The sequence below is a fragment of the Drosophila suzukii genome, chromosome 3, assembly GCF_043229965.1.
Source record: "Drosophila suzukii chromosome 3, CBGP_Dsuzu_IsoJpt1.0, whole genome shotgun sequence".
In the NCBI taxonomy this organism is placed as follows: Eukaryota; Metazoa; Arthropoda; class Insecta; order Diptera; family Drosophilidae; genus Drosophila; species Drosophila suzukii.
In genome coordinates, this window is record NC_092082.1 from 7,302,301 (window position 1) to 7,311,812 (window position 9,512).

General features: G+C 48.1%; 1 protein-coding gene across 2 annotated transcripts; it reads left to right on the forward strand.

The window, feature by feature from the left end:
• Positions 1-217: 217 nt before the first annotated feature.
• Positions 218-9,308, forward strand: Ptip (PAX transcription activation domain interacting protein). Of its 2 annotated transcripts, none has more exons than XM_036816206.3 (8): positions 218-483; positions 1,072-3,606; positions 3,672-4,193; positions 4,356-4,985; positions 5,144-6,083; positions 6,197-7,513; positions 7,579-7,810; positions 7,880-9,308. In XM_036816206.3, exons 1-8 carry the CDS (start codon positions 409-411, stop codon positions 8,481-8,483), a joined length of 6,855 nt encoding a protein of 2,284 aa, XP_036672101.3. In that variant the 5' UTR covers positions 218-408; the 3' UTR covers positions 8,484-9,308. The 2 variants fall into 2 exon arrangements, with proteins under 2 accessions (XP_036672101.3, XP_070853197.1); XM_070997096.1 differs by having other exon boundaries at positions 4,359-4,985.
• Positions 9,309-9,512: the final 204 nt, after the last annotated feature.

Sequence of the window (9,512 nt, forward strand, 5' to 3'; positions counted from 1 at the left end):
AACGAGTCCTAGCAAATAAATGTACCCAAGTTCTCAACCAATTGTTTGTTGAACAATCGATTATTCCAGGATATATCGGATTTGCGCAATTCGGAATATATCGATAGTTTGTAATTAATATCGATTTCGGTTCCAGCTCTAGACGGAAGGCACAGCGGTGATAAAAGAGAAAAATTGAAGTTTAAATGCAATTTTTCCGTTTTAAATTGCATCTGGAATGCACTTCGTAATAAGGACCGTGCCAACGACCGTTTTCCGAACTGCGCGAACGGGTAAAACCAGCGCCAAGACGAGAAAACACGCTGAAATGTAGATGCCCACGAGCAGCCGCCGCACCAGCAATAACAAAAGCAAAAGTGAAATTAGCGCCGCCAAAGAAGTGCAAGTGGCCAAACAAACGGCGGCGCCATGGAGAACCTTAAGATAAGCGAAAAACTGTTCGAGGATGTGATATACTTTGTGCTGGGAAACCTGGACGAAGAGGTAAATCTGCGAAAAGAATCTTCGCTGTTGCTGTACTTGCATTGTGCGTGTGAGTGTGTGTGTGTTAGTGTGCGTGCGTCTGTGCTCGTCCGCACAGGGTGGTTCCAGGCGCGGGCGGACAGGGTGACCCGGGCACCTTGCCGAATGCGCGCCATAAATGTTGCCGGCAAATTGCCGTCTATGTGTCTGTGTACTTAAGGTTGTATTGGTGCGAAATCAACTGATTTTGTTTTGATTTTTCACAGTGAACAAAAATATGGGGTTTTAATATCCATTTAAGGGGTCATAACAGAGGTTTACAGTGCAAGAAAAGAATTGTTTCTTCAGCCTTGATACAATTTTAGCATCTGCAAAAGTCAAAATAACAGAAATAAATCATTTCTCATTGTATTATCAAATGGATTTAAAAATATATCAAACTCAACAACAGAAGAGAAGTAGAAACTAGAATACATGTTTGGAAAAATTTAAGGTTTTAGGCAAATTTTCTCATTTATCTGTCCAACAATGATTATAATTGTTTACTGTTTTCAAACAATTTAATTTCAAAGTTTTGCTTACCATTAAAACTTGTTTTTTACCTTTCAGATCGAGCGCTTCCTCAAAAGCGGTGGCGCCCAGTCGAAGCTCTTCCTATCGGATCAGATTACGCATATGATATGCGCCACCAACTACAACGAGGAGGAGTTGTCCATGAACCTGGACCTGTACAGTGCAATTCCAGTGACAGAGCAATGGATCGTGCACAGCGCCAAACTGGGACGAATGGCCTCGACGAGAGCCTTCGATCCGAGTCCCAATCAACTGCGACTCATGCGGGGCATTCGGGTGGCCATCACCAACGTGGTGGCAGGTGATCGGAGGCGGCTCTACGCCATGCTGACCTACCACGGTGCCGTGGTTACCCACAGCTTTGGGGCAACCAATACGCATCTGGTATGCGGAGCTGCCAACGGTGGTATCTACAACAAGGCGCTGGCGCTGCCCAAGAATGCCATCATTATCGTCACCCCCGACTGGGTGACGGACAGCCTCAAGTACAAGAATTGCATGCCGGTGGAGACGTATCATCCGAGACTACTGAAGCCCATTGAAAAGCAGAGAACGCAGAAACAGCATACCACGCAACAGCAACAGATCCAGCAACAACAATTGCAACACCAACAACAGCTACAGCAACAACAGCAGCAGCAACAACAACAGCAGCAACAACAACAGCAGCAACAACAACAGCAGCAGCAACAACAACAACAACAACAACAGATTATCCAGCAGCAGACCACTGTTTCAGCTACATCCACACTGTCGGACATCCTTGGATTTGGCGAGGACAGCGCAGCTGCCAAAAGTATTGCCAGCATTAAGTCCCAGTTACAAGCCTCAGCCGAACAAATCCAGCAGCAACAACTGCCCGTGCCCGCCCAGCAGCAAGTGGTATTTGTGCGGCCCCAGCCACAGGCACAAGCCCAGCAGCCAGCACAGCCATCCCCCCACCAGCTGCAGCAAGGCGCTCCCCAAGCACCTGGACCAACACCACACCCGCAGCATCAGCAGCAATTAATAATTCAGCAGCAGAAGATTATCCCCGCCAACTTGCAGCAGCATCCACCAAATCAGCAGCAGATCAAAAACATTATACAGCAGAGGCAATTGAAAAACACGCAGCAGCAGTCTCAGCAACAACAGCAAAATCAAATGATTCAGCAGCAGCAACAGCAACAACTCATGCAACAGGAGCAACCGCAGCACTCGCAGCCACTTCCACAGCAGCACCCTCAACCTCTTCCACAGCAGCATCCTCAGCCGCTTGCCCAGCAGCACCCACAGCAACATCCACAGCAGCTTCAGCAACAGCAGTCGCCCAGACTGCCAACAACTCCAACGGGTCGACAGACACCACGTACTCCGTCCACAACGCCACAGCCCGTGCAATCCCCCCAGCACCATCAGCAGATAGTGCAACAGCAACAGGTGGTCCAGCAACAAGTGGGTCAGCAGCAAGCGATAGTGCAACAGCAGCAGATTGTTCAGCAGCAAGTTGTTCAGCAACAGCAACCACAACAACCGCAACAACAATCTGTACCCGTTTCACCGCAAATCATACACCAACATCTAATGCGACAGCAACAAATTTTGAACCAGAATCAAATGCAACTGCAGCAAATCGTTCAAAGCGGACAAGCGCTGACCCCACAACAGCAACAGCAGCAGAGAAACATACAGCAACAGCTACAACAAGTAATGCAGCAGCAACAACAATTGCAGATGCAAATGCAGCAGCAACAACAGCAACAGAATTTGCAGCAACAGCAGTCGCCACGGATGGTACAAAACCGTTCTCCGGTAATGCCACCAAGTACGCCCTCGCCATCGTTGCAGCAGCAACAACATCATGCTACTAGCAATATGTTGCCACCGCAGTCACCGCGCCAACTGCAGTCGCCGGCTCCACAGATGACCCCGCCACCTCCACCATCGCCGCAAAGCGCCCAGCAACACCATTTGCGCCAGCAGCAACAACAAATGCAACAGAATCGCCAGCAACACATGATGGGATCGCCGCAGCAGCCACAGCCGCCCCCTATGATGTCCCCGCAGCAACAACAGCAAATGCAACCCTTTCAGCAGCCCGTTCATCAACAGCAGCGCATGCAATTGCAGCAGCAACAACAATTGGCCCAGCAACAACAGCAGCAACAGCAACAGAGTCCGCAGCACATTTCTCCACAGTCGCCCCAGATTTCGCAAACTCCTCCAATGCAGGCAAAGCTGCATCAGCACCAGGCTGTAGCCGGACATGCCGCACAGCCGCAGCAGTCATTCTCGCAACAGAAGCCTATCGACCCAACGGATCCTGTTCAAGTGGCTCAAGTGCTCAGCCGTTCTGCATTGAGCAGTAACCAGGACTCGTTAATAATGAGGCAGCAACAATTAAAGCAACAACAGCAATTGCAACAGCAACAACAAATGGCACCGCAACCACAGCAGCAGACTATGGCGCAGCAACCGCAACCGCAGCAGCAACCACAACAGCAGCATACCCCGTCACCACGGCAATCTCCACTGCAGCAACAACCTACAACGCCGACCTTACAACAGCAGCCACAACAACAAAATCCCCAGGTAAACTATACAAAATTACCAAAGTCCGTATACATTTTAAAAAAAATTAACTTTTTTCGTTTCAGCAAATTCAGCAACAACAGCAGCAGCAGGTCCTGACACAGCAACAACCTCAGCCTGGACAACAGCAACAAGTTATCACCCAGCGACACGTTATAAACACATCCACGGCCCAAGGACAACAAATCATTCAAAGCCATATGTCTTTGGCTCTGCAAAAGCAGCAGCAGATGTTGCAGGTTCAACAGCAGACACAACAGCAACAACAGCCACAGCAGCAACAACAACAGTTACCTCAAGTACAGCAGCTTCCCCCGGGTCAACAGCAGCAGATTCCTCAGCAGCAGCTTGCTCAGCAACAACTTCCACAACAGCAGCTTCCACAGCAGCACGCGCAACAGCAACAAGTACAATTTACACAACAGCAGCAAATCGCTCTTGGAGCTGGTGGTCAAGTGCGAATAATTCAGCAAACAATTCAACGACCACCAACCAACGTTCAACAACAGCAACAGGTTCCACAACAACAGCAACAGATTATTGGTCAATTTTCACAGCAACAGCAACTGCAACAACAACCTCAACAGGTATGCTTTTTTCAATTTATTATATTCCTAGTATCAACAATTATACTCGGAACTCCGTAAATCGTCTGAGATTTCTAACACACCTCAATTTAACATCTTTTTAAACCGTAGTTTTCTTATTTTATACCTATACTAAGTTTCTTTTAATCCAAATTATCTCAGCAGCAAATTCTTGGAGTTCAGCAGCCGCAACAACAGCCGCAGCAACAAAAAACCTTTATTATCAGTCAGCAGCACTTTAATCAGCTTAGCGTTCAACAGCAACAGCAAATTCTGGCGCAAAATCCGCAAAGCCAAAACGTTTACGTGGTCAATCAGACGCAACAGCAACTTGTGCAGCAGCAACAAATGTTGCAACAACAGCAGCAGATTATACCACAGCAGCAACAACAGCAAAGGATGCAAATGCAGCAGCAGCCGCAACAGATTGTTGTGAACCAGCAAATTCTTAGCGATCCGCAGCGCTTGCAGTACCTACAACAACAGCAGTTGATGCAAAAGCAACAGCAACAGCAGCAGCAACAACAACAGCTTGTGGGACAGCAACAGCAGCAAATCCTTATACAACAACAGCAAGCCCCCCAGCAGCAGCAGATTTTGCAACAGAAGCTTTCCAATGATCCCCAGCAACAACAGCAGCAGCAAATAATGCAGCTTATTACGCACCAACAACTACCGCAACGCACTCCACCCCCGCAGCAGCAGCAACAACAACAACAATTGCTGCTCCAGCAACAACAGCAATCTCCGCAAAACCATCAGCAAATGCAGCAACAGCATTGGTCGCCCCAGGTGATTGCAACTCACAAAATTCTCATTAACGTTGTTATAAGCAAAAAAGTTTTCTTAAAATATCAATCCAACAACATTTTTTAATCGGATTTTAGTTGTTGATATGTGTTTTTTTAACACAGAACAATGTAATTTAAATTTTCCCCTTATTTTTTCAGAGCCCTGCTGGCCAGGTTGCGCCCAGCACTCCCGGAACACCAACGAGCGTGGGGATGCAGTCACCGTTGCCCTTGCCCGGCGGACCAACTACGCCGCAGCCTCAGACACAGCAGCAATTCGTTCCACGAGGTCTGCGCCCGCAAACCTCTTGGCCCGGCCAGCCACAGCAGCAGCAGCCGCAACCTCCTCAGCAGCAGCAGCAGATCGTGCTGCCGCCACCTCAACAACAACAACAGCAGCAGGTTGGCCAGCAACAACATCTGGTATTACAGCAGCCACAGCAACAGAAAATAGTGTTGGATGAGAAAACGCACTCGCACCTGATGTCGTTGGATGCTCTCAAGCGAGCGGAATACATCGCCAAGTTAAATACGCAAAACAAACCACGGGTAATGCTTCGGCAGCAGGTTGCCTACCAGCCACGACCCGGGGCACCGGGCAGCATAGTCGCCACACGTCCCACCGGTCCAGTTCCGCCGGGGCACATTATTGTCCAACACCAAATGCCACCTGGTTTAACACAACAGCAACAGGTGCTCTGGCTGCAGCAGCAGCAGGGCAAGCGACAGGTTGTGGTACGCGCCGGGACTCCTGGTCTGAGTCCGATTCAGCAGCAGCCGGGAGTGGGAGCTCCGCAGCAGCAACAGTCGCCACAGCAACAGGCCTTTAACCCCAATGATCCTAACCAGCAAATGCTAATGCAGCGCCAACAGTTGCGAGTTCAGCAGATTCCCATCCAGCAACAGGGTCCGCAGCAGCTGGGTAAGCAAACGGTGCAGCTCATGACTGCACCCAACGGTCAGCTAATTGAGCAGCAGACAATCGTCCAACAGCCGCAGCAACAGTCCACCCCGGGCACGCCCACCACTCCAGGCGCTGGAGGAGTTCTGTCAGGAAATCCCAACATAATGACACAAACCCTGGTCATGACATCAACAAGTGAGTTCAATTATTAGTTACAACCTATTGCAAGGACCCAAATTTGTTTAGGATGGAATAGCAATAATTTATTATTTTAATGTTCGTATAATAACCCGCACCTTTATACATAGCTCCCGATGGACAGCCGCAACAAACGCCGCAGCAAATGAACCTGAAAACAAAGACGGCCCTGGCCAACATGTTGAGCAATCGATTAGGAAACAATGGAGCTCAGACCCCGCAGCAGCAACTCATTCAACTGACCGATGGGCAGCAACAACAGCAGCCCCAGCAGCAGCAGATTGTGCAGCAGGTTGTGGTAACCGGAGCCATTCAGCAGCAACAGCAACAGTTGCTACTACAACAACAGCAGCAGCAGCAGCAACAACAAATGGTGGTCCAACAGCAACTGGCGCCTCAGCAGCATGTCGAGCCACCGTCGGCAGCTGGTGCCCTTAGAATGATGGGCCAGCAGCACAGCGCCTCTGCCGGAGTGCCTGGACCTCCGAGAACCCAGCAGGAGTTGCTTATTCTGCAGCAGCAACAACAGCAGCAGCAGCAACAACTGCTCCAGCAACAGCAAATGCGCAGAGTTGTTACTCTTCCGCAGCAGCAGCAGGCACCGCAGCAGCATCTGGTTCAACAGCAGATAGTTGTGGCTCCGCCACAGTCGCCGCAACAGCAGCAACAGATGGCTGTGGGTGTGGGCGTAGGTGTGCCAGTGCAGCGGACACCTCACGGATACATTCAGGCCCGTCCCGGACAGCCGCCTATACCGATGCCGCAGTTCTACGGTCACAATCCAAACTTAAAGCTGCCGGCTGATCTGTTCCTGGTGGGATGCACGTTCTTCATCGTGGAATACGACGAAACAGACGGCGATGAGCTTCCAATTTGGCTAGATACGATCAGGCAGTTTGGTGGCGACATTGAGCGAGTCTACTGCCCCCGCGTGACCCACGTTATTTGTCGCACACAGCGGCACGGTGTGGTGATGCAGGCGTTGCGGGATGCTAAGCGCTGTGTCACAGCCTACTGGCTGAGTGATATTTGCTTAAAGCGGCAACTGATGCCTCCGTGGCAACCACTTCACTTGCCTTTCCCCAGCCAGTTTGGCTATCGCAAGCCGTTGGAACGCTACATAATCACCTCTGAGGGCTTCGAAGGCGAGGAGGTGGTCCGGCTGCAGCAGATGGCCGAGGAGTGCGGAGCCATCTACACCTCCTATCTGTCCAAAGTGAACACGGTGGTCGTGTGCAAGCAGCTCGAGGGCAACAAGTTCAATGCGGCCAAGGAGTGGAACATCCCGATGGTCAATGCCCTTTGGCTGAGCGACGTCTGCATCGGAAATCTTAGTGGACTCTCGCAATACGACAATCCAAAGTACCAGCAGTACAATCTGGTCGCTCCCTTCCGCATCGAATGCAATTTGGTGGCCCATCTGCTAAGTAAATAGGAATTTAGTTACTGCCTTGGTGTATTGTAATCTGATTTTGGTTTGATTTTGTTTTAGCTGCTTGGAAAGCGCCAATTAATCTCACGCAGGAGGCGCACGAGCGGGTCAAGCGTCATTTGTCCGATCCCTATGGCAACGAGCACAAACTTAAGCGCCAGAAGATGAACTCGTTCCAACAGGAGCAGCTGCCAGAGCAAATTGTGTGCCTGGAATATCCCACAACCACAAAGCCACCGAAGGTTATTTTCTCCCAGGTCGCAGATGCCGAGGCACTTAAAAAGGCAGTGTTGTAAGTATAACACATAAGTTTGAATACTTTTTTTTGACTTTTTATAACTTCATTTTCTTTCTCTTTTAGGATTTTGGGTGGAATTGTGGTGGACAGCCCCGCAGATGCCACTCACCTGGTCATGACACGCGAGAGTCGTACCTGCAAACTGATTCAGGCCTGCTGCCATGTGGACTATGTGCTCAAGTCGAGCTGGATTGCGGATAGTGCCAAAGCTGGTAAATTTGTACCTACCGATTCATATCGCATCCAGCACATACCGGTGGACGAGAACCTGCAGTTCAATCTGAACACCGTGCTTTGCGCACCCACTCGTTCCACGCTATTTGCGGGAAAATACTTTTACGTGACGCCAGACGTTTTCCCTGCGCGCGAGGAAATAATCCGAATGATTGAATCGTCCGGGGGCAAAGTGGAGCCAAAGCGGAGAAGTGGTGCAGCAGTGGCGGAAACACACATTCAGGCGCCCGACTCCTACTTCATCGTGACCTGTCCCACAGACATGCATCTCTGCGCCGATCTCACGCGTCATGGCAACCCAAAGTGCCACATTGTGTCCACGGAGTTCGTCATGAGCTCGATACTCAGGCAGCAGCTGGAGATCGAGCCCAACCTGATACCCTACTTGTATAACAACAACAACATCAATAGCTGCAACAGTAACAAGTCCTAGCGCCGAGTGTTCTGGTTATTGTAGACCCAAGATATGGTCTCAGACTTACTGTATAGTTACAAATGAATTTATGCGAGCTGTTATATAAGTATGTAAGTGTATGGCAGTGTGAAAACTGAGCTGCTTTAAAGAGGCATCGATCGACTAATGCAAATAATATAGCCTGCAAATTCTTATGATATACCAACACGAAACTAGTCCACAGAATTCGTCAATTCATAAAGGCTTTGCTAGAGCCGTAGAGTTTTTAGGGTCTTGGGCACATAGGCATATCGGTCATCGTAAACGTAATGCATCCCTAGATATTAAGATTATTTTCGTCTACCATTTACCTTTTCTTTGTGTTGTAAATATTTTTAAAAGAATTATCTTCTCGTTTAAATATGATAATAAATAGATTATATGTTCAAATAATTTTAGTTTACTTTCTGACGACTACTTCTTACCATATTAATTTTTGAACAGTTTTTGGACGGCCCTTATCGTTTTGAAAATTATTTTTTAAGAGCTCGACCGATATGTGTAGAAATATATAACGTAGCACGTAACAAAGAACTACCTTAATAAGTGTTAGGATAAAAGATGCATACAATCATTTTATATATTTTTATAGGTTCAGGAACCTTTAGCTTTAGGAAGTCACACAAATATACACATATATTTCCTAGAGTATACGAAACGTTTCACAGAAATTGATATTGTCGGCTATTAGTATGTTAAGTACTTTTCAAATAGGTAAAGCCAATATTTTCCGAATTAATATTAATACTAGTTAGGCATTGTACGAAATGTATGAAAAATAAAATAATGTTAACTCAAAATCTATTATTGTGGGTTTGAATCTATTTTTAAATTGAACAGACTGGTACTTTCTTATCGTTTGCACACAAGATTGAAATTCCCAATAGGTTACAGTGACGCATTTTCCCAAGGATGGAACGGATAAAGAATGAGTCATCTTGTGTTTTGGATTGGCATTAGCCTGGATGACTTGATCTGGCTTTCAAGACTTGCTCTTCGTTTTTTGGA